General features: G+C 66.0%; 1 protein-coding gene across 2 annotated transcripts in view; it reads right to left on the bottom strand.

The window, feature by feature from the left end:
• Positions 1 to 9,055: 9,055 nt before the first annotated feature.
• The window catches only part of NOTCH1 (notch receptor 1), a 41,248-nt gene continuing 22,979 nt past the window's right edge, over positions 9,056 to 27,324 (bottom strand). Inside the window, exons 11-35 of one of the 2 annotated variants that reach the window (XM_036022428.1) lie at positions 26,893 to 27,126; positions 26,703 to 26,813; positions 25,914 to 26,106; positions 25,541 to 25,686; positions 25,294 to 25,407; positions 23,707 to 23,826; positions 23,264 to 23,416; positions 22,622 to 22,850; positions 21,736 to 21,937; positions 21,098 to 21,251; positions 20,813 to 20,997; positions 20,156 to 20,288; positions 19,583 to 19,840; positions 19,372 to 19,484; positions 18,134 to 18,705; positions 17,249 to 17,677; positions 16,581 to 16,729; positions 15,678 to 15,894; positions 15,472 to 15,559; positions 15,210 to 15,375; positions 14,435 to 14,730; positions 13,236 to 13,383; positions 13,058 to 13,155; positions 11,048 to 12,028; positions 9,056 to 11,017 (exon numbers count right to left, since the gene is read on the bottom strand). In XM_036022428.1, the coding sequence (XP_035878321.1) occupies positions 10,562 to 11,017; positions 11,048 to 12,028; positions 13,058 to 13,155; positions 13,236 to 13,383; positions 14,435 to 14,730; positions 15,210 to 15,375; positions 15,472 to 15,559; positions 15,678 to 15,894; positions 16,581 to 16,729; positions 17,249 to 17,677; positions 18,134 to 18,705; positions 19,372 to 19,484; positions 19,583 to 19,840; positions 20,156 to 20,288; positions 20,813 to 20,997; positions 21,098 to 21,251; positions 21,736 to 21,937; positions 22,622 to 22,850; positions 23,264 to 23,416; positions 23,707 to 23,826; positions 25,294 to 25,407; positions 25,541 to 25,686; positions 25,914 to 26,106; positions 26,703 to 26,813; positions 26,893 to 27,126 (5,945 nt within the window). In that variant the 3' untranslated portion in view covers positions 9,056 to 10,561. Of the gene's footprint in view, positions 12,029 to 13,057; positions 13,156 to 13,235; positions 13,384 to 14,434; positions 14,731 to 15,209; positions 15,376 to 15,471; positions 15,560 to 15,677; positions 15,895 to 16,580; positions 16,730 to 17,248; positions 17,678 to 18,133; positions 18,706 to 19,371; positions 19,485 to 19,582; positions 19,841 to 20,155; positions 20,289 to 20,812; positions 20,998 to 21,097; positions 21,252 to 21,735; positions 21,938 to 22,621; positions 22,851 to 23,263; positions 23,417 to 23,706; positions 23,827 to 25,293; positions 25,408 to 25,540; positions 25,687 to 25,913; positions 26,107 to 26,702; positions 26,814 to 26,892; positions 27,127 to 27,324 lie in introns of both variants that reach the window. The other variant, XM_028511345.2, reaches the window with a different exon arrangement.

A 27,324-nucleotide genomic window follows, 5' to 3' on the forward strand; every position in this document is an offset into this window, starting at 1 on the left:
CTGGTGATGGCTGTTTGCGTCCTGGGTTTCCAGTTTTGCCCGCGAAATCGGTTTCCATTCACACCTCGATCTCGGGAAGCAATGCCCGTCTGCTCCCCAGAACCGTGGAAGGGGCAGGTGTCGCCGGCCGCCAGTCCACAGGCCGCTGTCGAAACCCTACTGCCCACCTCTGCGCGCCTCGGGGGTCGTCCTGTCGGCTCTCAGTCGCGCCGCCCCCCTCGCCCAGGTCCCCTCCTCGCCGGCTCGGCAGTCACCTCCGCTGGCCCCTCTGCGCCTGTCCCATGCACACACTCCGAACGGTCCTCTCCCTCTGCCTGGCGCTAGGCGCGCAGTCTCCAGCCCCTCTCGTCTGCCTGATACCCCTCGACGGCCCAGTCAGGTCCCCTAAACTGCGGAGCCTCGTGGACGGAGACTCCAACAGTTGTTGAGTGGTTATTTGTATTGAATGGGCGCGACCCCCAAGGTACCCAGCGACAGGCTAGACTGCTGGGACCCGGTCTCCTGCCGGCCCCGGTCTCCTGCCCCTCCCCAGGGCTGCTGCCTCATCCTGGCACCCGCCCAGCAGGTGCCGTCAGAGCCCACGTGTGCAGGGTCTTAGGGAAGAAGGGGTGGTGCCGTTTGTGGCTTCCTTTTCCCGGTGAGAAGAGGGAGGCCGGGCCCACTCACCTGCACACCTGCCGGGCAGCAGTGGGGGAAAGCAGCAGCCCACACCCCTTGACCAGCTCCTTCCAGAAGGTAGGAAGGGTGACATCTCCTGGTGGCCGAGCTGTCATTGGTGGCTGCTGCTACCGCGACAGTGGCTGAGGCGCAGGCCCTGGGGTGTGAAGGCACCCTGGTCCCCAGTGGGACCCAGGGGCCGGGGAAGAGGGAAGGAGTGTGGCTCAGCTATTCGTTTGCTGTGGCCTGGCCAGGGAGCAGCCACGCTGCCAGAGCCCCAGGCGGGTGCCGGGAGAGTTTCAGCCCTTCTGAGTGGCCACTCTGCTAAGCTAACATTTGCCTTGCAGAAATTGAGCTCCCAGCCTGTTTCAACACAGCGTTGGAGAGCGCCAGGCAGAACCCAGCCCTGGCCCTCGATCTACTTCTTCCTGGGGTGCCTGTGCTCTGCGGTCTCTCCGCCCCAACAAACCACCCCACAGAGAGAGGTGTCCTTGTCAGCCCTCCTCCTGAAAGGGAAATGCAGGGGCAAAGGCACCGACCTTCCCGGGCTCGGGACTGGCTCCTCTTCTGAGCTCAGGTAGCCTGAGAGCCGAATCCCCGATTTGCCCGTCTGGTGCTCCGCAGAGCCCAGGGGTTGGCCCCAGGGGGATCTAACCTGGAGCAACCACAAGCTGCGGAAACCAACACACCTTGGGCAAATGCAAGGCCCTGGCCAGGTTGGGGGTCAGGCAGGGTGAGCATGTGGACAGTGTGGGGACCAGAAGGGGGCACTGTTGATGCATCTGCTGGGACAACAGGTGTGACCTGGAACTGTCTGGGCAAACTGGGGTGTAGGGTGACTGCGATGGTGAGACCGCCGGACCTGTGCCTAGGAGGCGTGCTGCCTTGAGAGCCATCGCTATTCTTGATCAGGCTTCCTCCCTGCTGCCTGCAATGCCCTCTCCTTAGTAGAAATGTCACCACTTCCCTGAAGCCCGCCTAGGTTGGCTAGAATCAGCCCTAAAGTTACCTGAATCAGGGGGCAAAGTGGTAGCTCCTCATGCAAAGGTCCATGGTGGAGTTACTGTCACAGTCCCCAGAGCACACAGGGAGGGAGGGCCCAGGGCGGCACACTTCCCAGGACAATGGGCGGAGGCTGCACCAGAGAACCTGGCTGTCCTTCCAGCCTTCCATGATTATGACAGACGGCCCCTCCCACTGGTCTGTCCATCCAAGGAGATGCCACTGAGCACCTGACAGGGGCAGGGGAGGGGTCGGTTGCAGGAGTGCCATGGTCTCATCCATCAGCTCATCGATACATTTCGGTTACACGTTGAAGTGATAACATGTATTTTGGATATACTGAGTTGAAATGTAGCTAGTAGAAAGTTAAAAGTTCCATAGTGGCTGGCATTGTATTTCCGTGGGATGGTAGAGGTCTGGGAGCACAGTGGGGGAGCGGGTCAGGGACCCCCTTTTGCCCCCCCTCCCCCACAGCCTGGGGCTTGTACCTCTCAGTTGTGGAGCTGTTTTCCTCCTGACCACCAGCCAGCCCGGTTGTCCTCGAAGGAGCCCTCGGGGGCGGGGCTGCCGACTCAGAGGCCATACGCTTCCATCTCCCACCTCAGCCCTTCACCCCACCCCCACCCCACACACAGCAGCTGCATGAAACGTGGTTTGTCAGTGTCTGCAGGACAGGCCTGCTCCTCGCCAGGCACTCCACTCAGACACCGGCCTGCACCCTCAGTCCTGGGCCCTGGGGCTGGGGCGTGGCGGGGGGCCCGGACGGCCTGGTGGCCTGGAGAGAGGAAGGGGCAGCCTCCACGAGTGGGCACAGAGGACCGGAGCTGCAGGAGAGCTGCGTGGTGCCCCTTAGCTGTGGCCGGGTCCCCGGAGACCTTCTTCCTAAAACTGCACATAGACACTTGTGCGTGCCGGGCAGTGCTAGGGACCAGACTGTGGCCAGGGGACAGGCAGCCCCGGGCTCTACCCTTGGGGAGCAGAGACACTGGGCAGCGGCGAATGCCCATGTGTGGGCAGGGGGCGCCTGGCAAGGCCTGGGTCCGGCCCACTGGGGGTGTGGGACAGGGTTCGGTGGCGGAAGAGAAGGAGCCTCCGTGGCCTGAGCAGACAGAGCCCCTGCGAGGGCAGAAACCCGGAACTCGGGCCACGGCATGGCAATGGCTGGTGGGTTTGCCCTGTGGAGGTCCTGCACGGGGATTTGACTTCTGAGAGGAAGAGGAGAGTCCAGGGGCTTTCGGCCAGGACTGCCGCCATCAGCCTGGCCTCCTCCAGGCCCTCTGCAAGGCACTGGCGAGAGCCAGGACCCCGGGAGGTGGCCTCAGGGCCCCTAGACAAGCGGCGAGGCTGCTGGGGCCACAGTGGTGGGAGAGCCGAACCCCAGGTGACCCTCCAGGGTGGGACCCCGCTCTCTTGCTGCCAGCTGCATCGGCAGCCCCCAGTCCCGCACAGCACTGGTGCCCTCCCCCACACACAGGCCCAGGCAGCAGGCAGGACAGGAAGGGGGGTCCTGAGCAGCTTCCTGTTGGTCACTTAACCTCCAGGCATGGACTTGGAGGCTGGGGCTGGTGCTGTGGGGCCTGGGTGGGACTGGGAGGACCGCCAGGGCCTGCAGGTAGCCAAGTGCCAGGCTGGCGGTGGCATCACCTCCCAGCAGTGACCTTGGCAAGTCCCCCCTCTCTTGTCTGAAAAATGACAGGCTGAGTGACATAGGCCCTCCAGCCCCCCCTCCCCCAGTCCTCTGAGGGGAGGTGGCCCCTCAAGTGATGATAAAACTATGGACCCAGGAATCACTGGGCCCCAGCTTGAGTGGGTGAACTCAGAGGAGACACCTACCTCCCTGAGCCTCAGCTTCCTCATCTGTCCGATGGGACGGCAACACTCCTGCAGGAGGTGGCTGTGCGTGCTGGGTGAGGTGCGGGTGGAAACCTACAGACTCACCTGTCTGGGTGGAAGGCCCCATCGGACCTTCCTGGTCCAAAGGGGCACTGGCGGGGCGCGGCCAGCAGGGGGCGGCAGAGCACCACCTCCGAGTGGGCGTGTGGGGCCCGGAGCGGCTGTGGGGTGTTGGGGACACCCAGGCTCCTTCAGGATCCGGCCCCAGTGCAGCCAGAGGAAGGTTTTTGGCTTTTCACGTCACCTCCAGGCTTCGCCCAGTGGGGGGATCATTCATCTCCGAACCCCCCAGGGACTGGTGGGGGGAGGGTGGGGGTAGCTGCTGAGAACAACTGCCCTGCTGATGCCCCGAGTCGATGCAACAGAACCACACAAAGCAGGAAGTTTCCGAGCTCCGAGCCCAGTGATTTACTGCCTCGCTGTGGGGGCTGGTAAGTGCTGGTTTTTAACCAAAAAGGGTGATATTCGGCCACTCGGCCTCACCTGCACCCACGAGGGGCCCTGGCAACTGTGAGGGCCTCGGCCAGGTGTGGCTGGCCAGGAGGGTGGCGGTCCGCATCGGTGCCTGCCGTTCTGCTTCTCCAACAAGGGGATGGTGGGTGGGGGACAGGTCACTCACGGGGGTTCGCAGTGTCCCAGGGTGTGGCCCGGAAACCGAAGCGGCGAGGGCCACGGCACCAGGCGCGGGTCTGCCTTGAGCCAGGGACGCCTCACCGCAACATGCAGCGGAATGTCCTGGAAGATAAAGCTTCCTAGGAACCGTCGCAAACCTGCAGACTGTCACAGGTGCATAATGAACGCTGGTAATCTTATTGGTGATCCCACGCCGTGGGGTCCTGGAAGTGGCCACAAGTCCAAGGTCATGTGACAATGTGAGAATTCTGACTCCGGGGTGTAAGTAATGCTTTGGCAGCACAGACAGCCGCCTCTGTGCCCAGGGTGCTGTCCTGTGCAGGGGTGGTGACAGCGGGCATTGGACGGGCAGCTGCCTGGCCTGCGTGAGCCCACACAGGAGCGCAATGCTGGCATTCGGCACAGCAACGGCGGTGTCGTCGCTGAGGCCTCCCAGCACCAAGAGCTTAGTGTGGGGCTCCCCCCCCCAGCCAGGGGCCCGGCTCGGACCAGCTCCTGCTGTACCCCCGGGGACACTGACGCTCACAGATACCAAGCCGCCCGTCTGCTGTGGTCCTGTGGCTTCAGACACAAAACCACAGCAACGGGACAGGCTGGTGTGTGGCCCTCGTGTGGTTCCCCCGCCAGTGAGGGGGGTCGGTTGGGGGCCCACAGCACAGCCATCGTCTGAAAGAAATCCTGCAGGAAAGGGTCTTCGGACCCAGGGCCCCCAACCTCCTGCCAAACACCCTCCGGACACTGAGCACCCAGGCCTAGTTCGCCCGGGGATGAAGCCGACCCCTGTGCATGTTTCTGGTTGAAGTTTCTGCTTTTCCGGAGTAGCTCCGGGCGCTGGCCACACCAGGGGCCCTGCCGTGGGCTCTCCCACAGGACGTCCCTACCAGCGGGGCTCCTGCCTGCATGTTCTGGATTGCAAGGCCCACCGGTGACATGTTCTCCGTGGTGACAGGCGGAAGCAGGATGTAGATGGGCCGTGCCACCGGCCGCCTCTCCCGCCGACGGCCTCTGGAAGCGAGGCTTTTCTGACAACAGGAACAGTGGGCTGCCGGCATCTGCTGTGTCCACGGAGACACCGCCCACCCTTCGTGCAGGGCAGCCGTGTCTGGGGCTCTCCCTGAGCCTTCTGGTCCATCCCACACGCCGTGGTGGCCACAGGCCCCCCGTGGCAGTGGAGAGCCTGAACCACAGCCGGACCGAATTGCGGTGCGCCGTGAGCGGCACCAGGAGCGACGCCGGGCCTTGAGGGCGCGGCACCAAAAAGGGCACGAACAGCCCCAGGGACCATGCATTGGCTCCACCTTCAGGGGGTGGTGCTTTGCACACAGCGACCCTTTCTCACACTGGTTCCAACTGTCAGGTCCGCGTGCGTGCGAACTTCTTCCCCGTGAGTGCTGGACATGCACGTTTTCTTCCTCGTGATTTTCTTAGTAACACTTTCTGTTCCCTGGCTTACTCCGTTGTAAGAACACAGCCTAGCTGCCCTGGCTGGTGTGGCTCAGGGGACTGAGCGCCGGCCGGTGAACCCAGAGGCCGCAGGTTCGACTCCCAGTCAGGGCGCATGGCAGTTAATCCCTATGCCTCTCTCGGTTGCTTCTTTTTTTTTTTTTTTTTTTTTAAGATTTTATTTATTTATTTTTAGAGAGGGAAGGGAGGGAAAGAGAGAGAGAGAGAAACATCAATGTGCACTTGCTGGGGGCCATGGCCTGCAACCCAGGCATGTGCCCTGACTGGGAATCGAACCTGCGACCCTTTGGTTCGCAGCCCGTGTTCAATCCACTGAGCTACAGCAGCCAGGGCTCCGTTGCTTCTTAAAAGCAACCTGGGTTGCAGGCCAGGTCCCCAGTAGGGGGCGCTTGAGAGGCAACTGAGAGATGTACAATGTTTCTCTCCCTCTCTTTCCCCCTTCCTTCCCTTTTCTCTAAAAAATAAATACATAAAATCTTTTAAAACAGAATACAGTATATCACACATATAATGTGCAAAATATGCGTTGATTGACTCTTCGTGTTATCGGTAAGGCTTCCGGCCAACGGCGGGCTATTAGGAGTTCAGGTTTGGGGGGAGTCAGAAGTTACACTCAGAGGGTTTTTTTGGGGGCGGGGGTTGTTGTTGTTTTTTAGAGAGAGGGGAAGGGAGGGAGAAAGAGAGGGAGAGAAACATCAATGTGTGGTTGCCTCTCACGCGGCCCCCACTGGGGACCTGGCCCACAACCCAGCCATGTGCCCTGACTGGGAATCGAACTGGTGACCCTTTGATTCATTCGCAGCCTGTGCTGTCCACTGAGCCACGCCAGCTAGAGCTACACGCAGAGCTTTGACTCTTGGAGGGTTGGCGCCTCTGACCTCCTTCGTTGTTCCAGGATGAATGATGGTATGTATTAGGTTCACTGAGATGTCGTATTAAAATAAACTTCACCTGTTTCTTCTTACTCTTTTAATGGGGCGACTGAAATATTGTCTTTTAAATCGCTGACGTGGCCTGCGTCGTACTTCAGCTGGGGGTGCCCCCGAGTCATCCCGGAGGCGCTGAGGAAGGTGCCCCCATCACACGAGCAGCGGTGGGGGCGGGGGAGGAAGCCTCGGGGGCGGGTGGCCGCGGCCGCCGTGGCGACGTCCTGCGCCGTGACTGTTGAAAGCACGAGGCTCCGGGTCCCTGGGATGCAGCCAGGTCGGATGCCCGTGCCCTCGTGCCCCTGCTCCCGGGGGTGCGGCCCCTCGGGACGTGCATGCCGTCCCCCAGAGGCGTGACCCCAGACCCTGTGTTAGTCTGCTAGGGCTGTCGTCACAAAGCACCACAGACCAGGTGGCTTAATGGAAACGTTTTTCTCATGTCCTGGAGGCTGGACACCTGAGCCGCAGGTGTGGGCGGCCTTGGTCCCACCTGAGGCATCTCTCCTAGGCACACAGCCGGGCCATCTGCTCCCCGGGTCCTCGTGTCCTCCTCATAAGGTCCCCCAACCGACTGGGTTAGGGTGCCCCCCCCAGGGGACCCCTTTTACCTTCCTCGCCTCTGTAAGACCCACCTCCAAACACAGCCAGATTCTGAGGTCCCGGGAGCTAGAACTTCCACAGGTGATGGCCAAGTCAGGGGGCTCGGCCGAGCTCAGCCCTGACGGAGAGGCCGCGTCCTCCCTGGGAGGTGCGAGGGGGAGGTGGGGGGAGGGGTCCACCCGAGGGTGGGGGCTGGCGGAAGGGGCCGACCCAGGGCCATACCTCAGGGACTAGAACGAGGCGCAGAGAGGCGTCGGCAGCCCGAGCAGGTTGGGCCCCCAGTGGGACAAATGGGTGGGTGTCAGGCCCCCTTTCGGGCTGTCGTGGGCATGTCTGGGGCCCAGGGAGTCTGCGCCAGGGCTCCAGAGCCTGGGGGCGCCGTGGGGATCAGGTCCCCGAAGAAGAAAGTGGAGGGCCAGGCGCCGTTCACCCCTGCGGCTCGTTGGGGCCTGCCAGGAGACGGGCAGGGCCGGGGTCCAGTGTGCCAGTGTGAGCCAGGCTCAAGGGGACGTATCTCCTCCTGGGGGGGGCCAGTGACTTTGGGGAGCAGAGAGGTCTAAGGCCCATCCTGCTGCCTCTGTGGGAACCCCCCACCCCGAATGTATTTCTCAGAAGGTCAGACAAAGCTGCTAGTTCTTCCTCTTGGAAGTCGATGGGGGGAGGTGACGTTCGCAGAACGTGAGGCTGGACTCCCACGGACGCCACAGCCGTCAGCGGGGTCGCCTTCGTTGTGCCCGGCTCCTTCGAGCGGCTGGGAGACGCTCCCCGGCCAGGTGCTGGTCTCCAGAGGGGCGGGGCCGGGCGGGTGTGCAGAGTGGGCGGTGAAGGGGTGTGTGACGAGGAGTCGGCCCGCCCGATGAGCGCGGTGGCGGCAAAGCCCCCAGATCTGGGGTCGGCGGGCTGGAGACCCCGGGGAAGCGGATGCCTCCGCCCCAGCCCGGAGGCAGGAGAGGCTGATCTGGGGCCCGGCCCCAGCGGCCTGGCTGCGGGAGCTCGCGCTCCCTCCGCCGCTGGGCTCTGTTTAGACCTTCGCCTGATTGGACAAGGCCCACCCCCCTTGGGGGGGCGGGGGAGGGGGTCTGCCTGGCTCAGTCCTCCTGTTCAAACGTGAACCTATCCAGAGACACTCGGTTTGGTCAGGTGGCCTGGCCCAGGGGGCACCAAGTCAACCATCCCTGCGCGGCCACACCCACTTTTGCTCACCCTCCGTGGGTGGGCGGGCGCTGGGGCTAGTCCCCCCTCCGGGCCGATGTGACGGGTTCTGCTGGCACCGCGGGTGCACGGGGGCTCGGGTCTGGTCTCACTTCCTTTGGGTGCGTGTCTGGGGGTGGAATTTTGGGGCCCTGAGCGTGCTCTGGGCAGGGTTCAGGCTGAGCCTGCCCCTCTGCACGGCAGGCCACGCGCCCACATGCTTTTCCAGAACCCTGCCCAGCGCAGCCGGGCTGGAGGACACGCGGGGACTTGGGGAGGGGATCTTGGGCTCCCTCTGTGCTTAGGTGGTGGGGGAGGCAGGGGGCAGCACACTTTGCAGGAGGGGACAGCAGACCCTGTTAGTCTTGTCCGAATCCCACCTGCCTGGGGCCGGGCCAGGTGGAGAGGCCCAGGTGGGTGCCTGGCCAGGGTCCGATGGTCTCTCTGTGTCTCTCCAGCCAGAAAAGGCGGAGGGACTCCGGGGTCTGTCCCTTCTTCCCTCCCTGCCCTCCCCCACAAGCAAGGGAGCCAAGGCCGTGGCTGGCCGAGTTCAGCAAAGACCTGAATGGCATCAGTATTGTTTTTTATTGCAAATTAGTTAACAAAAAAGGATGAAAAAAAATACATCATTTTTATTACCTACAGTTTTTCACATAGTTAACTTTTACAAAAGGTTTTTTTTTTTTTTTCTGTAAACTACACTCTATCTTATAAACACAGTAAGTAAGAATCGACATCCTGGGACGTGTCTGTCACACCCACAAGGGGAGATACGATGTCGCCCCCGGCGAGGCCGGAGGAGCTGCCGAGGCGGGGACACCCACCCCGGACACGTGGGCAGGCCCTTCCCGGGTTCACGCAGGAGCTGCGGTGGCGGCGGCGGCGGCGGCAGCAGGCCCCGAGGCCTGGGTTGCGAGTGGGACCAGTGGTGACACCCTCCATCAACATCACCCCCAACAGACGTGCTCATTCAGATTTTTTAAACAAAATCCACCTTTAAAAATGTATTTACAGACAGTGCCACAGGCTTATACTTGATATTGCAAGAATCTGCTCCTCCCCGGGGCACACAACCCCCCCGACACCGGGAGGGGTGCCCCACGAGCAGGCCCGCAGGGTCCCCAAGGCCACCGCCTCAGCTGTGCCCCCCCTGCCCCCCTGGGCCCTGGGACTAGCGGCCTCTGCACTCCAAGGCCAGACACAACCATGGTTTTCCATGATTCTCGCTCGGCGAGTCCACAGAAACGGGCCCGTGAGCCGGACCGGGGCCCTCGGCAGCCAGTCCACCTTCCGCTGAACCTGCAGGGCACACCGAGGCGTCTGCCCGCTAGGGCGGCCCAGGCAGCGTCGAGCCCCCCAAGGAGGGGAGCGGTCCTCTTCGCGGGCCGAGGTGGGTCCCCGCATGGCCGCACTCCACTTCTCCCGCTGTGTGCCACGGAAACACCACGGGCACGCCACGGGTCGGGGCCGAGGAGCCTCCGGGAGGAACGAGACCCGGCAGAGCCGACGGACGCCGACCTAACACCGAGCCCAAAACAAAGACTCACGATCCACACCCCGACTCACACTGTCAGCGGCACCGTCCAGATGCACCTCAGGGTGTGACCCGCACCCTTTCTGCTTCCGACTTTGGGTGCAAGTCAGTCCACGTGCCCAGGGCACGCGTGGAGGCTCTGCTCCCCTCCCCCTCGGGGCTGGGGGTCCCGGGAAACCGCAGCCGCCCCGGCACCCGGGAGAGGTTCTCGGACAATGCGAATCTGGCCTCCCTTCTCTGACATTATTTCTTTTTTGGATTTTGAAAAAAAAAAAAAAAAAGAAATCAATAAATAAATGGTACTTACAAATCATGAATCTTTGTTCATTTTTTTTTTAACAAATACTAACAATTTCTATCCTAAGTAGAAAAATCACGGCTGAGAACTAACTTGCTTCCTTGGAACAGACAGAAGCCTCCATCTGGAGCCAGAGAAAACAGCACATATAAATAAAAAGGCAGTGTTTCCACGTAAAATCAAAGTACATAAATAAATACAAAAAAATTTCAAATCCATGTCATCTCGTTCTGTATAAAAACATGTTTCTTAAGAAAAAAAGCTCCTTTGGTGGGCCCGGCGTCCGCGGAGCGGCCGGGCGGTCGCCCCGGCAGGGCCCGGGGGGGGCGGTGGGGCGGGCAGCCAGGTCCCGCGGCCGCCGGCTCACTTGAAGGCCTCGGGGATGTGGGTGGTCTGGGACTGCATGCTCGTGGGAGGGCTGGAGACGCCCTCGGACCAGTCGGAGATGTTGGAGTGCGGGGACGAGCTGGACCACTGGTCGGGGGACTCGGGGGACGGGGTGAGGAAGGGGTGCTCGGGCACCTGCAGCTGGTGGCTGGGGGTGTTGTCCACCGGCGAGGAGGAGCAGCTGTGCTGCGAGGGTGGCGTCAAGAACTGGGCGGTGGTCATGGGCGGGACCAGGGAGGAGGGCAGGGAGGTGGGCAGGACCTGGCCGTCCTGTGGCAGGATGGTGTGCGCCGCCAGGCTGCCGGGGCCCAGCGGCTGCACGTCCGCCTGGCTCGGCTCCCCGCCCAGGAAGCTGCGGCCCAGGTAGCCACTGGCGGCTGAGCTCACACCGAGGTGCTGCTGGGGCGGCGGTGGCAGGTTCTGCTGCTGCTGCTGCTGCTGAATGCTTGGCTGCTGTTGCACCTGCTGCACCTGCTGCGTCTGCACCAGGGGAGGCTGGGTGGCCAGCCGCGTGTTGGGCAGGGCCTGGTAGCTCAGCATCTGGGACAGGGCAGTGGCCGAGAGGCCGCCGTGCAGCGGGCCCATCATACCATGCTGGAGGGCTGGGGCCTGCGTGCTCAGTGCACCCGGCGCCACGCCCCCTCGCAGAGGGTTGTACTGGTTGGGCACCAGGCCGTTCTGCAGCCGGGACAGCCACTCGCACTGGCCGTTCAAGCCCGAGGTCGCACCCATGGTGAAATTGATGGCCCCACTGCCACCGCCAGTCCCCAGGACTGTGCCGGTGCTGGAGGCCACGGGCAGGTGGGAGAGGCGTGGCGGCCCCGCCTCAAAGGCCAGCCGGCCACCCCCGCCCAGCGCCATCTCGGGCTTGGCTGCCACGTTCAGGTGGCCGAGGCCCAGGTGGGCGTCGGGCATGCCGGGCAGGTGGCCGAGGGGCACGGACGGCGAGTGCTGGAACGGGGAGGGCAGGAGGGGCGGCGAGGCCACGTCCGACAGGTAGCCGTGGGGCGACTCCAGCGAGTCCACGGGCGACAGCACACTCGCGCTGTCCAGCAGGCAGGCCTTGCCGTCCTGAGACTTCTTCCTCCGCGCCTTGAGGTCCCTGGCCTCCTTGCCGCCCCCGGCCGGGCCCTTGCTGCTGGGCTTGCGGGCCTTCTTGCCCTGCACGGCCGACTTGAGGTTGCCCAGGTAGCCATTGGGCGAGCACAGCGGGGGCGACAGGGTGGGTGCGCCGCCCAGGGGGGCGCCGTGCAGCTGGGGGCTGCGCACCAGGCTGTACTCGTCCAGCAGCCGCACGATGTCGTGGTGCATGCGCTCCTGCGCGATGTCACGGGGCAGGCGGTCCATGTGGTCCGTGATGTCCCGGTTGGCGAAGTGGTCCAGCAGCACCTTGGCCGTCTCGTAGCTGCCCTCCCGGGCGGCCAGGAACAGAGGCGTCTCCTCCTGCGGATGTGAGTGCGGGGCCGGGTGGGTTACCCCACGGGCCCCATCGCCATGGGGACCAGCAGTTTGACCCCCCACCCACAGCCAAAGCTCCTCTGAGCTGACCCCAGCGTCCCCCTGTTACGTGACCCCACCGAGTCGCCTCAAAGACAAAAGCTTTAAATACATCTCCCAACGCCCGTTCAGGGGCGGTGTGTGGGGTCCTACACGCTGCACCAGGACGCTCTGCCCTCGCGGGAGTCTCGGGCACCACGGGGATCTACCAGACCGTGGCCTCTCTCCCCCCAAAGCCGCACAGACACAAATGGGACAGCAAGTTCGGGAGCTTGGGGACCCCTGAAGCAGTGTGGGTGTGGGCACCAGGGTGGGGCCCCTCGTCCTGACAGCCCCCAAGTTGCCCCGACACCCCAGCTCCTTCCCTGGGCCTCGGTCTTCCTGTCCACAGTGGACGTGCCACGTGCCCCCACCAGGCCCTGGCCATGGCTGAATGGCTCTGGTGTCCCCACCAGGGCCTCCGGGGCTGTATCCAACAGCGCCCCCTAGTGCCCAACGCTGCTGCTGCGTGCCCTTGCCCAGGAGGAAAGGAGACCGGAGCCAAGGAGCGAGGGGGTGCCCTAAGGACCCCGATGCAGGTTCAAGAAACCAGGGGGTCCGAGTGGCTGCAGGGGACACCACAGCCCTGGTGGGTGAGAAGGGGCGGGCTCACGAGTGGGTAGGCGACCACTCACGGTGCATCTCGGGCCACACAGTGAGTGCCCTGAGCCCCCAAAACCCTCCAGCGTTCTGGCTCAACCCACACCACCTGGGTCGCCCCGCCCTGCCCGGCAACAGCCAAGGACAGAAAGGAAGGCCCAGGCCACGAGGGCCCCTGTCCCGCTGCGTGGCAGCCCTGTGCCGGGGAGGGGACCCGTCAGCGCGGGTCGGGTGAAGGGAGGACTGACGACACACAGGCCACGCTGCAGGGTCCGCACCGGCCCGTGTGCCCTGTTCTCGGCGGCACGCCCCGGCCCGGACGCCGGCCCAGCCCACCTTGTTGTTCTGCATGTCCTTGTTGGCCCCGTTCTTCAGGAGCACGAGAGCAGCCTCCACGTTGTTCACGGCGGCGGCCCAGTGCAGGGCGGACTTGCCTGTGGGGGAGGCGGGGGTCAGTCAGGCGGGGCAGGGGGCGGGGGCCGTGCCCCGCAGGCGCAGCCGCAGCCCAGCTTACCCAGGTCGTCCACGGCATTGACGTCAGCGTGCGCATTGATGAGGTCTTCCAGCATGCCCTCCACGGCCAGGCGGGCGGCCAGGATCAGCGGGGTCGTGCCGTCGTGCATGCGGGCGTCCAGGTCCGTGGCTCGGTTCCGGATCAGAATCTGGGTGACGGGGGCAGGTCTCAGTCTCGGCCAAGTGGGACCCAAGGCCCTCCCGGGGTCTGAGTGGCCCTGGCAAGACTGGACGGCCATGGGGTGAGAGAGCAAGGAGGGCAGGGCTCTGCCGGCTGCTGCTGGGGACGCCAGGCCAGAGAGCAAGCTGTGCTGCCCGCATTCCAGCCTTCTGGTGACCACCGGGGGCCCGGCTCCAGAGACCACAGCAACACAGCTGCTGCCCAGCATGAGTCACAGGCCAGGATGATGACTGCTTTGCCGGTGAGCGAAAAAACCCGGGTGCCAAGCAGCATGCGGGACTGGCCTTGTTCCTGCAAAGCACCTGTGGGAATGTGTCTCTATGTGCCAGAAAGGCTGCCACTGCTCCTGCAGCCGGAGCCCGTCTCCTGGGGCTCATTTACATTGTCCTCTCTCAGCTAACTCAAATCCTCAATTTCTGATATCCACAGGAAAATGTGCTAGAAATTATGAAATCAAAAACTCTGGTGATCCCCCTAGGATCTGCCCCATCTCACCTGCCCACCTGTGCAGGGCAGGGCTATCTAGGGCCCAGGGCCTTATGGCAGGGGGAACGGCAAGCAGCTTACAAAATAAGCCTCTGCCAGGACATTCCCCAGAGACCCGGGCATCCAGGTCCCTAAATCCACCTCTGCCCTGGGCTCCCCAACAAGGCCATGTCCCAGGTTTGCAGGCAGCAAACCGCAGCCTATAAGCCCTCCACAGGCTACGCCTCTGGCCCTGGCTGGGAGGGCGGGGTGAGGCATCGGGGCCACCACGGTGGGAGGTGGGAGGGGAGCCTGCCTCAGGTAGGGGTGAGGAGGCCCCGCCCCCAGCACGTCCCTTGAATCGCCTGCTCTGGCCATCTCCAGCCTGGCTTCCCCGTGGGGACGACGCAGGGGGCTGGCGCCCTCCCCAGCCTCATGCCTCGCGTGGGACAAAGACACGGCCGTCCTGTCGGGGTTACGCTTGGGGTCCACGCGCACAGAAGACCGCCCAGGCCGGCACACAGGCGCGGCGGGGGCCGGCGGCAGCCGCCCACCTGGAAGACGCCCTGGGCGTCGGCGGACACGGCCGCGTGCAGCGGGGTGCGCCCCATGTTGTCCTGGATGTTGGCGTCGGCGCTGGCCTCCAGCAGGCGCTTGGCCGCGTCGGAGCGCGAGTAGCGGGCGGCCAGGTGCAGGGCGGTCTCGCCGGTGCGGTCCGTCTGGTTGTGCAGGCTGGCGCCCTGGTAGATGAAGTCCGAGATGACGGCGGGCGCGTCCTCCTCCTCCTCGCTGTTGCCCGTCTCCAGGCCCCCTCCGCTGCAGGAGGCGATCATGAGCGGTGTGAAGCCGTCTGCAGGGAGCACAGGGGTGGACGCAGAGTCAGGACGGTCCCGGCCTGGCGGACGGCCTGGGAGGACACCGGGCCCGGCCCAGCCCAGGGTGGCCCTGCCCGCTGGGTCTGGGGGGCCACCAAAACCAACCCGAGCTTCTGGCCCGTGGACCCTCGGGCAACAGAGACCTGCGGCTCTGCTCACGACCCGCGAGGTCGTCGCTGACGCCCCCCCACCCCCCGGAAAGAAGACAGCGTAAACATGCAATTGGAAAATCAGCACCGTGGATGCCTCCAAGGGAGCGTCTGGGAGAGGAAATCAATCGGAGGGGCAGAGCAGCGGCTCAGGGAGCCGGCCGGGGCTGCGTGCTCCCCCCCTCCCCCACCCCACGCAGCAGCTCTCGGAGTATCGACCCCGGGGGCTCCGGGGAAGGGGGCAGGAGGGCAGCCCGAGGAGAGTGGCCCCGGCTGGGGAGCCCCGGGGGCCGCCGCGCACTCACCGGGCCCGCGGACGTTGACATCCATGCAGTCCGTGTCGGCCTCGCCCTGCGGCGGCGTGGGGGCCATGGCGGGCACACGCAGGTCGGCGGCGTCCAGGTGTTGCTGGGTCCACTGCCGGTGGTCTGTCTGGTCATCCACGTCAGGGAGGACCACCGGCTCCTCGAACTGAAGGGGGAGCCAAGCAGAGAGCCACGCCGCGTCACCTCGGGGGAGCGGGGAATGGGGGGGATGCCCAGGGACGCTCCGGGGCCCTCGACTCACCCGGAACTTCTTGGTCTCCAGGTCCTCGTCGCCCCACTCGTTCTGATTGTCGTCCATGAGGGCGCCGTCTGAGGAGTTCTTCAGGGGCCTGGGGTCGGGGAGGAGGAGCCAGGCTCAGCGGGGGGCCCCCGGGAAACCCTGAGGGCCCTGAGGGCGCCCCTGCCCTCCTCAAGCCCCCCCAGGAAGCCACGGCCGCGCCCACTCACTTGAGGCCCACGGAGTCCTCGCCGAGGGGCTCCCGCCGCTTCTTCTTGCTGGCCTCCGACACCTTGAAGCCCTCGGGGAACCAGAGCTGGCCATGCTGCCGCCGGCGCCGGCGGGACAGGAGCACCCCGCAGCCCACGAAGAAGAGCAGCACGAAGGCGGCCACGGCCACGTACATGAAGTGCAGCGGCGGGGGCGGGGGCGGCTCCACCGTCTCACCTGCGGGCACGGGGCCGGCGGCGGGCGCCAGGGCGTCAGGTGGCCGCCACGCAGCAGGCCGGCGGCCGGGGGGCAGCGGACTGGCCGTGCTGCCGGGCGCCGCCTCAGCCTCGCTCTCCCATCCCGCCCCCCAAAACAAGGTCATCTCCACGCGATTCATCAGAATTGCAAACTATCGCTAAATTCTCTCCTGCACCAGCCGGGTATCTGGAGGCGGCTTTTACTTTTCTCCCCTTTAAGGAGGGGGATTAGCCAACTTGAGATCGCTGCACTCACACTGAGCTGTTAAGACAAAGGATTTACGGGGATTTTCGAGATACAAACTTCAACTCTTCACATGACACCGATCAATTCTTCCCCTCTCTCTCTCTCTTTCTCCTTTTTAAAAAGCTGTAATCATTTTGAAATAATACCCAACAAAGAGAAACCGGGGGGAAGGAGTGGGGAGAGAGAAAAGCTCCCACTTTCTGGCGGATGCGCCGGTCCCCCGGGCCAGCCCCACTGGCAGCTGTCACGGCGGCAGGCAGGCAGGGTGTGCCAGGCAGAGCATTCCAGAAAAGCGCTCCCCAAACGCGGGATGGCACGGCACACACCCGTGGGTGGCAAGTGACAGGAAGAGCAAGCGCGTTTTGAGGGTGGGGGGATCGGGACTCAGGCGTGATAGGGCAGAGCCGGTGGTCACTCACTCTGCACGGCCTCGATCTTGTAGGGGATGTTGAGGCTGCCCAGAGAGGCGAGCGCGCCCAGGAAGGCGGCCACGTCGGTGGCGCTCTGGAAGCACTGCGAGGACGCCTGCACGCACTGCCGGTTGTCGATCTCCAGGTAGACGATGGACCTGGGGACGCGTGGGCGGGGCTCGGCCACAGGCTTCCTCCCCGCCCCTGCCCCGCCTCTGACATCCTCCCGAGCGGTTCCCAGGGAGACAGGTGCTCCCATAACTCAAGGGGGCAGCAGGGGGCAGCAGGGGGCAGCAGGGAGCCAGGTGGGGGGACAGGCACAACAAGCCTGGGGGGGACAGCACCCCTCACAGACACCCACCCCTCCAAGGGCCCGCCCACCCCAGTTCAGCTATCCCATGGTTCTCTTAGGAGCCAGAAGCACTCGTTTCCGCATCTCAGTGGTGCTGAGACCTCAAGCCCCGCCTCTCCTGGGGGCAGAGCCCAGGCCCCAGTGGGCCTTGGGGCCAAGAGCCCTGGGTGGGAATGTGGCTTACGCCCCTGGCTCACGGCAGGCCCTAACATCGTGGGTCCTGTCAGAACCTCAGTCTCTTTCACCGTCAGGCAGGGGGAGCTCTGCTCTCGGGGCAGCCCTGAGAGCCACACGGGGCTTGGCCCCTGGGTCGCTGCTCACTCACCCGCGGATGTCCATCGGGTCCAGCTCCCTGCGCCAGCGCCCGCCCCCGCCGCCAGGGAGCAGCGAGGCCTTCACCTGGCTAAGCAGGTCGCCGGGCGTGGTCCAGCCATCCAGGGAGCGCTTGATGGGGTGCTTGTGCAGCTCTTCCTCGCGGCCGTAATACGGGAAGATCATCTGCTGGCCGTCCGCGTCGCGCTTGAAGACCACGTTGGTGTGCAGCAGGCGGCTGAGCTCCCGCAGGAAGCGGATGGAGTCGTTGCGCAGCTGGTCCGGCGGCATGAGCACCACCACCACCAGCGTGCCGGCCGCCAGCCGCTCCGGCACGTGCTCGGCGCAGTCCAGCCCGTCCCACTCGCACTCCGCGCTGTTGCAGCCTTGGTCACAGTGTCCATCTCTGAAGTGGTCCTTGCAGTACTGGTCGTACAGGGGGCTGCGGGCGCAGGGCACGGTCAGGTCGGCGTCCGGCCAGGGCCCGCCCCGCCCCTCCGCACTCACTCCTTTGCCCCGCCCCACCCGCTCCTCCGCCCCGCCCCTCCGCTCCGTTGCTCCGCCCCACCGCACTCCTTTGCCCCGCGATGCCGCCCCTCTGTTCCTTTGCCCCGCCCCACCCCTCCGCCCCGCCCCTCCGCTCCGTTGCTCCGCCCCACCACACTCCTTTGCCGCGCCAGTGCGTTCCTCCGCCCCGCCCCTCTGTTCCGTTGCCCCGCCCCTCTGTTCTGTTGCCCCGCCCCTCTGTTCCTTTGCCCCGCCCCACCCGCCCCTCCGGCCCGCCCCTCCACTCCGTTGCTCCACCCCACCGCACTCCTGTGCCCCGCGATGCCGCCCCTCTGTTCCTTTGCCCCGCCCCTCCGCCCCGCCCCTCCGCCCGGCCTCCCCACCCGCTTACTTGCACTGGCCCTCCGTGTGCTGGCAGTCGAAGCCGTCGAAGAGGCAGCCGGCCGAGTTGCACTGGCTGTCGCAGCGGCCGTTGCCGAAGTACTTCCAGCACTCGAGCGACTGCGTGCAGTTCTGCCACGGGTCGTTGAAGTTGAGGGAGCAGTCCCCACCGTCCCAGCCGCACGCGTGGTTGTTGCACTGCAGGCTGCAGACCTTGTTGCCGGCCTCCGCGCGGCACTCGGGCAACTCGCAGGCCTCCTCGATGGGCGGTGGGGTGATGTCCAGCCCCACGCCGCCCCGGAAGCTGTAGTCCAGGATGTGGCACAGCAGCCCGTTGAACTTGGCGGGGCACAGGCAGCGGTAGTACGGGCTCTCGGGCGTGGGCTCGCAGGTGCCCTGGTTGTAGCAGGGGTTGGGGCCCGCGCAGGGGCTGCTGGCCGGGAACTGGCACTCGGGGCCCACGAAGGGGCCCAGGCACAGGCAGGTGGGGCTGCGCGGGCCGGAGATGCAGGTGCCGCCGTTCAGGCAGCGCAGGCTGCCGCAGGTGCGAGCATCATTCTCGCAGGTGGCACCCTCGAAGCCCTGCGGGGGCGGGAAGCCCAGGGGACTCAGAACGGGCCGGTTCCCAGACCACAGGGACCCGCGCAAGCCCCCACCCGGCAGAGGGGGCAGAGGGGCCGGCAGCCTTTCCCCGGGCGGCCAGCCCTTTGAAGCCTCATCCTCGGAACGTACAAAGCTCCCGGCGGGCAGGGAGGGAGGGAGGGAGGGCGGGGCACAGGGTGTTCTCGGGGCACCGACAGATTCCACACGATACTGTGACATTGGACACGTCGGGGTATGCGTTGCCAGAACTCAGAGAACACAGCGCAACACCCGGAGCGGCCCCGACACTCTGGGGAACACTGTGGACCTGACATAGCAACAATGTGTCGACGTCAGCACGTCGATAGCAACACCATCAATAGGAACAAAGGACCGCAGGGAGGCGAGGTGCTAACGACGGGAAGCTGGGAATGGGGTGGGGCGGGGCGATGCGGCAACTCTGCTTCCTGCAGTGGGTTTCCTAAAAGGGCTCTAGACACGACGTTTTCGGACACAGAGACAGCCTCCGGGGGGGCGCAGGGACGGGGCAGGCCTGTGTGTGTGCAGGGCCCGGCCGGCTGCGTCGCTGGGGTCCAGCTGCCACCCCCCCCCCCCCCCCCCCCCGCCCAGGGAGCCCTCCCAGCCCTGCCCCGCAGCGGCACCTACCGCCGGGCACCTGCAGATGAACCCGAGGGCGGTGTTGGTGGCCACGGCGCAGGTGCCGCCGTTCTTGCAGGGCTTCCCTTTGCAGCCGTTGATGACCGACTCGCAGCGGCGCCCTGGGGACCAGAGTGGGCGGGTGTGAGGCTCGCCGGGCCGGGCCGGGCCCCGGGCTGCACCCCGCCCCACCCTGCCCTGCCGGGCCCGCCGCACCCACCGGTGTGGCCGGGGCGACACTCGCAGTGGAAGTCGTTGACGCGCTGCACGCAGTTCTGGGCGCCGCGGGCGTCGCAGGGGTCGGAGAGGCACTCGTTGACGTCGCCCTCGCAGCGCTCGCCCACGAAGCCGGGCGGGCAGGCGCAGCTGTAGCCGCCCACCTGGTCCACGCAGGTGCCGTTGTTGAAGCACTTGGGGCCGCGGGACACGGGGTCGATGGGCGGGCTGCAGTCGTCCACGTTGATCTCGCAGTGCACCCCTGCGGGGGCCCGGGGGTGTCAGGGGCCTGTGCGGGCCGGACGCTGGCCCCTGCTCCCCGCCCCCCCCCCCCCCGAGGCGCCCCTGGACCGGCGGTGAGGACAGGCACCACACGGACACTTAGGAGACACAGGAGACTAGCGCGGGCTGGCCGCTGTGGGCCAGGGGCCTGGCCAGGCCTCCGCCATTAGCCCTGCGCCCGCCTATCGCCCTCAGGAGGTTCTGGCCGGGTCCGGGACGCCTCTGGCCGGTCACGGGGTGCCCGACTGCCCACCTGCTCCTGGAGGACCGCAGCCCGGGGTGTGGCGGCCCTTACCCTGCGTGCCCCGGGGACAGGAACACTTGTACATGTCGGTGAGGTCGATGCAGGTGCCCCCGTTCTGGCACGGCTGGGACAGGCACTCGTTGGTCTCCTCGGAGCAGTTCACCCCGTGGTAGCCGGCCGCGCACTGTGCGGGGAGACGGGCGAGGGGCGGGGCTGCGGCTCAGGCCACGGACGCAGCATCGTCTGCCACGCCCGTGCTGACGGTGGCACACGAGCCGTCCTCTCGCCTAGTGAAGCCTGGGGTTCCCCACCCCTGGCTGTCCCAGACGGAGACCCTTGCTCGGCCAACCCTGGGAAGGGCCGTAGTAAGCTACGAGTCACTGCTCAGAGCAGGGACCAGACTCTGTCCCCTAGGATACATATGAGAGGGAGTCTTGGGGGTCGTGGGGTAGGTGTCAGCTAACCCCAATTGGAAGACCCTACAAGAGGAAAAACCCTGTCCAATTTCTTAGTGTATTCTTCCACGCTCCCCCACAGGACACCTCCTCCAGGCAGCCTTCCCTGATTACTCTGGCTCTCCCTTAATGCGACTACAATGTGTCCACATCTTCCGGGCCTAGTCTTTCCCACCATGCCACCCCCTCGCCCAGCGCCCAGCATTCGGCGACACCGCAGACACACACGCCCTCCCCCGGGACAGCCCCCCACCTCGCAGGAGTAGCCGCCAGGGTAGTCGGTGCAGGTGGCCCCGTTCTGGCAGGGGCTCGGCGAGCACTCGTCCACCTGGTCCTCACAGTAGCTGCCGGTGTAGCCCGGCTGGCAGCGGCAGTGGTGCGTGTTGCCGGCGTCCATGCACAGCCCCCCGTTCCGGCACAGGTGGGTCACGTTGGTGTCTGCGGGGGACACGGCGGCGGGGAGCGTGAGACCCCCGGGGCCCCCTCCCGGGGGACGGCCGCCAGGGAAGCCCGGGCCGGGGAGGGTCGCGCTGGTTACCTCGCTGCCGTGCGGCCGCCTCGCAGGACACGCTGGGCACGTCGCAGTAGAGGCCGGTCCAGCCGCTGTGGCACTCACAGCGGTACAGGACGTTGGTCTGCCAGCACTTGCCGCCGTTCTTGCAGGGCGAGGAGTCGCACCAGCGCACGAGGCTCTGGGGGCAGAAGCCGGCAATCACAGCCCGCCCGGGGCTGCCCCAGCCCACGCGGGGTGGACACTGGGGTCGGGGGCTCCCACGGCTGGGGAGCAGCCCGGGGCCCCCAGCAAAGCCAGGCCGCCTTTCCCCGAAGGGAGATCCTTCTTCAGAAATAAACCATTTTGTTGGAGGTTTTCGTAATTGATGTTTCAGGTGCAAATCTCCCAGGAAGACCGACCCTTGAGACTCGTGTACACCTCCTATCAACACACTGGCTTCCACCCACCCTCCCCTAAACTCCCCAGCCTTTGCTCCTCCTCCCACGGCCTCAGCCTCAGCTCCCACCCCGGAGGGCCGCCCGTCCAGCCCAGACCCCCAGGGGCATGTGACCGAGGCCAGCCCCGCCCGCCGAGCCGGGCTCTTCCCTACTCAGGGCCGACCGAGACGGGCAGCAGACTGGTGTCGCACCGCAGCCGCCTCCCGCCAGGCACCTCCAGCTCACCTGGCAGTTGAGGCCGGTGTAGCCCAGCGGGCAGGTGCACTTGTAGGTGCCGTAGCTATCCTGGCAGGTGCCGCCGTGCAGGCAGGGCCGGGAGTCACACTCGTTGATGTCGTGCTCACAGTAGCTGCCCGTGAAGCCAGGAGGACACAGGCAGGTGAAGGAGTTGATGCCGTCCACGCAGGTGCCGCCGTTGAAGCAGGAGCTGGGGGCGGGCGGGCAGCAGGGGGAGGGTGACTGGGGCCGCAGGGCCATGCCCAGGCAGGCACCTCCGCGCCGGCCTCTCCTCCTCGGCTCAGACCGTGGCCGAAGGGGCCTGGCGGCCGCCACAAACAAGAAACACCCTGACTGACCTCAGGGAGGCCAACGGGAGCCTTGGGAGGCCCCTCTGCCTCTCCAACCACATCACACTCCCTTGCCCGTGTGTTCCTCGTAAGTCATTCTGGGAGGAGCTTTCTCTCTCTCTCTCTCTCTCTCTCTCACACACACACACACACACACACACACACGTTAAGACAAAAACAAGAGAAGAACTTGTAGCATTAACGTGGAAGATAACCACATCACAAAGCTGGAACAAAGACACTTAGTACTGAGCTTCCTGGCAGCCAAGGCAGAAAAGGAAACAAGACAGATTACAAAGTTCTCCTTGTCTGAAAGGAGGCACACCAGTTCCTCAACTACCAAGGTTCCCGGTTCCGCCTCGTCAACTCACAAAGGCCCTCTCAGGAGGAACCCCGCGATACGATGGGACACCGTCTGGCTCGGCCTGGCCGGCTGAGTGTGGCCACGTGGACACCTGCTTGGTGTGTGCGGGCCAGACTCCGTGCCCGGCCCAGGTGGCCCGTCCCCCTCCCTGCCCCCGTCCGCGGGCCGAAGCCCCGCCCACCTCTCCGTGCAGTCCGGCGTGTTGTTCTCGCAGTGGATCCCGCTGAAGCCCGCGGGGCAGGTGCACGTGTAGCTGGCCACGCAGTCGGTGCAGTTGGCGCCGTGGTGGCAGGGGTTGCTGGCACACTCGTTGATGTCCTCCTCACAGAAGGCGCCCTGGAAGCCGGGCAGGCAGGCGCAGAAGGCCGTGTTGATGCCGTCTGTGCAGGTGCCGCCGTTGCGGCACGGGTCTGGGGAGGGACGGAGGGCAGGCCTGAGGGGCAGGCGGGGGGTTGTGGGGGGGCCGAGGGGGCTCCTGGTGGTCGTGACAAGGGCCACAGGGGCCCAGGCTCTTTTGTTGGGAGAGGAGCTACTGGAGACAGGTGGGGAGATGTGGGCTGGGCTCGAAACTGGGCAGTGTCGCTCTGGAGCCTTCCGGAACCATCCGGAAGCGCGTTGCTCAGTCCACGCAAGGCCCAGAGTGGTGCCGCATAAGCAGCTGCCACCCCCACAGCGCTCCCTCCCGGCTTGGCCACGCCGGGGTGACAGCTGGTGCGGCCGGCGCCACCACCCCTGCTGCCGCCCCCAGCCACACCCACTCCCCCCTCCGACCCAACAGGCTCCCCGCCCGGCTCCGAGGGGCGCAGCTGGTCCGGTCACTCACTCAGCTGGCAGTCATCAATGTCCGTCTCGCAGTTGCGCCCCGTGTAGCCCGCCCGGCAGTGGCAGCGGTAGCTGCCGTTCGTGTTCTGGCAGGAGGCGCCGTGGCGGCACGGGCTGGTCACGCACTCGTTGATGTCCACCTCGCAGGTCTGCCCTGGGGGGGGCGGAGCGGCAGCCGTCACGTCTGCCCCCTCCAGGCCTGTCCCTGGTCCACCCAGGGCGGGGCCTCCTCAGCCCGGCCAGAACGGACTGAGGCGCAAGATCAGCGCCTGCTTCTGGGGCCCCTCCTCCTCACAGGTGGCACAGAACTCCCTAGCTCATCTCCAGAGACGGGGAGCTCACTACCTTCCGCCCTGGAGCACCAGAGCCACCAGGGACCTCCCTCCCTGTCCCAGCCCCCCCGGGACACGGCCGGACCGCAGGTGCGGGGAGCAGCGGCCTCACCCTGCCAGCCCGCAGGGCAGACGCAGGAGAAGCTCTCGTAGTCCTCAGACGCCTTGCACTCGCCACCGTTCCTGCAGGGGCGGGAGGCGCACGGGGCCAGCACCACCTCACACGTGGCTCCTGCGGGAAGAGGGTCCAGTGGTGAGATCCAGGGTGCCCACGGCCCTCCCACTGCCAGAGCACACTGGGCCGGCCCCACGTGGGGCCGTGGGGCTGCAAGGGGCCCCGTGCATGCTCCTGGCTGAATCAGGACCCGACCTGGGCGAGGGACACAAACCAGAGGAACGCCTGGCCCCCCCCTCGGGCTGCCGGGCTCAGGTGGGGACCCTCCCCAGGAGGAGCGCCAGCAACCAGGGCGGGGAGCCCCTCCGCAGCAGCGTTGTGGGGTCTCGGGGCTGTCACGGGCAGGAAGTGCCCCTCACAGGAGTCCACTGACCACTGAGCAAAGGCCGTGACAGCGGAGAAACAAGCCACCCACTATCGGGGGTCATGCCCCCCTCAGCCCCGAGCACAGGGGACCACCAGGCGGCAGTGGGACCTGGGGAACAAGGCGGGGAGCCAGGCGAGAGCCCCGCGCACCCCGGGCGACGGCTCTCCCTTGGAGCCCGGAGGAGCCTTCCTGTTTACGGCCCGTGGGGCCGGTTCCCGAGGAATCGAGGAAGCGTTATCGTCCTCGGGGCCCATTATCACCCCGGCCTGCTGGTGCGATTTTCCAGGGCCTTTCTTTCTTTCGGTTTCCACGGTGACCCAGGCAGGCAGGAAGCCCGCCAGCGTTTCCGACAATTGTGCGAGGGGAAGCAGGAAGCGGGCGGACGGGAAGCGAGTCAGCACAGGCCGGCTCCTCCCGGCCAGGCCTCCGGCCTCCGATAGCAGCCTGGCCCAAAGGTCCTTGGGCACCCGGCGGCGGAGGCGGCCCCTGGGGTCCTCCTCTCCGAGTCAGGAGAGGAGATCCAGGTCCCTGGCTCTGGTCACCCAAGAAAACGCTGCCTGGCAGGCCCGCCCCCAGCAGAGGCCGGTGGCCCCCGTGGCGGTGGACTCCCGGTTTTTAATTCTCTGCCTGTCTGTGCTGGGTAGGAGGCACTTCCTGTGAGCCCCTCGGCCGGGGCAGGAACAGAAGCGGGACGCCCAGGGAAACGTCTCCAGCCCCGGCTCGGTGCGGACAGAGCCTCCTTGTTTGTCTACACAAAGAGGGCCTGCCGTCAAAAGAACCCCGAGCCGGGCCGCGGATGGGGAGGGCGGCCGGCCCCAGCCCGCCTGCGCTGGGGTGAACCCGGGCTGCGGGGGTGACCACGCGGGACAGACTCCGCCTCCGCAGCCGAGGGCTCCGCCTTCTCACCTCCCGGGGAAACAGCTGGGACTGGCTCAGACTAAAATGTGCTCTGGGCACCCCGTATTCTTTGTGCCCACGTGGCAGGGACACCCGCAGGGTGAGGCCCATGTGCAGCCAGCCTGCAGCGCCGAGGACGAGCAAAACTTTTGAAAATGGCTGTTGGGCCGCCCCGGGGAAAGCCGCCGCGCACCCAGGCCCCACAGGCCCCGCCCCGCCCGCAGGCCCCGCCCCGCCCTGCCCGCAGGCCCCGCCCACACCTGTGTAGGGCAGCAGGCAGTTGCACTTGTACCCGGCCACGTCGTCAATACAAGTGCCCTGGTTCAGACACGGGTTGGACGCACACTCGTTGATGTTGGTCTGGCAGTTGGGGCCTGAGCGGAGGGAGCAGCGGTCAGTGCCCGTCAACCGCCACGTGCCCCGCCCCAGGGCTGGCCTGTCCCGGCTCTGCCCACCCCCCGCCCGGAGGCCCCGCCCCGCCCCCAGAACCCCCTGCGGCCGGCTCACCGCTGAAGCCTTCCCGGCAGGTGCACACGTAGCCGCTGGTCATGTCCTTGCAGGTGCCGCCGTTGACACAGGGGTTGGACTCGCACTCGTTGTTGTTGACGTCACAGTTCGCCCCGCTCCACCCGGGGTCACAGTCACACTTGTACCTGCAGAGGTGACCGCGCTGCGGCTCAGGGGCGGCTGCCATGTGCGGGTCTGGGACCTGGCCTGCCTGCCCGGCTCCAGCCCTCTGCTACGGTCCGAGGGCAGGGAGGTGCCCCTGCCGACCCTCGGAGTCCTTTCGGCAGGGTGACACTGCCCAGGACAATGGCAGTGGTCTGGCTCTGGGGCAGTGACTGAAGGCCTCCCCTGCGCCCCTGCCCGCGCCCCGTACCCGTTGAGGCCGTCACGGCAGGCCCCGTGGATGCAGGGGTTGCTGTCGCACTCGTTGACCTCGGACAGGCACGTGGGGTCGTGGTAGCCCTCGGGGCAGCGGCAGGAGAAGCCGTTGACGCCGTCCTGGCAGGTACCCCCGTTGTGACAGGGGTTGCTGGCACACTCGTCGATGTTGATGTTGCACATGCTCCCTGTGGGGGGCGGGGGGAAGGGGCTCAGCTCCTACGCCAGGGCCCCCCAGAGGAGGACGAGGAGGAGGGCTCTCGGAGGGCAGGGTCTGGCCGGAACCTCAGTTTCCCCCTCTGGTAAGCCGGGGGTGCTAACCCAGACCTCCACCCGGTCCTTTGCAGCGTGAGCTGGCCCAGCAGGCACCTTGCGGGAGTGTCCCGTGTGCGAGTGCAGCTCCAGCTGGCCTGGCCCCGCTCAGCGCCCTGTGCAGCGCGAGCACTGCACTCACGAGTGCCCTCCCAGCAGCCCCAGGGGCCCAGCCTGCACCGCCCCTCTGACTGTGGGGCCCCTGAGGCCCAGACGGCCAGGACATGCTCAGGGGCAGCGCTGCCCGGGACCCTGGCTCTGCTCTCAGCCTTGGCTGCCTGGTGCCGGCTGGAGCCCAGGACCCCCACAGTCCCCACCGCAGTCGGCCGGCCAAGGCTGGCAGCCGGCAGGTGGGCCCCTGGGGACGTTGCTGACCATGACCTCTGAGCACAGCCCCAGTCCCTGTGGCAAGGCGGTGAGGAGGCCTGGGCGGGACCGAGCCCCGCGGGGCCCCAGGTCCTGGGCGCCTCACCTGTGTAGCCCGGCTCGCACGCACACTCGTAGCCATCGATCTTGTCCAGGCACGTGCCCGCGTCGCAGGGGTTGCTGGCGCAGTCGTCCAGGTTGATCTCGCAGTTGGGTCCTGGGGGGTGGGGGACGCCTGGGGGTCAGCTCCTGAGCCTGCCCCCCGCCCCGCCCCCCACCGAGCCCCGGCCAGGCACCTGTGGTCCCTTTGAGGCAGAGGCAGAGGTAGGCGTTGTCGCGGTCCTGGCAGGTACCCCCGTGGCGGCAGGGCTGGCTGTGGCACTCGTTGATGTTGGTCTCACAGTGGTGGCCCGTGTAGCCTGGCTGGCACAGGCAGGCGAAGGCGGCGACGCCGTCCTGGCAGGACCCGTAGTGGCAGGGGTCGGGGTCGCACTCGTCAATGTCCACCTCACAGTGGGGTCCTGTGTAGCCTGTAGGGTGGGGCACAGGGCTCAGGGCGGCGGCTCCCTGGGCGCCAGTCCGTCCCCTGCCACGGGACTCTGCCACCAGACCCAGGCCACTGACGTCCCCGCAGCGGGAGACTGGGGGTTTGTCTTTCATCAAGAGGTGGCCACGCAGCCAGGGTCAGGGCTGAGCTGCACCCCCGGACCTGGGATTAGGGTCCCCAG

This window comes from Phyllostomus discolor, chromosome 3 (genome assembly GCF_004126475.2).
Source record: "Phyllostomus discolor isolate MPI-MPIP mPhyDis1 chromosome 3, mPhyDis1.pri.v3, whole genome shotgun sequence".
Lineage (NCBI taxonomy): Eukaryota > Metazoa > Chordata > Mammalia > Chiroptera > Phyllostomidae > Phyllostomus > Phyllostomus discolor.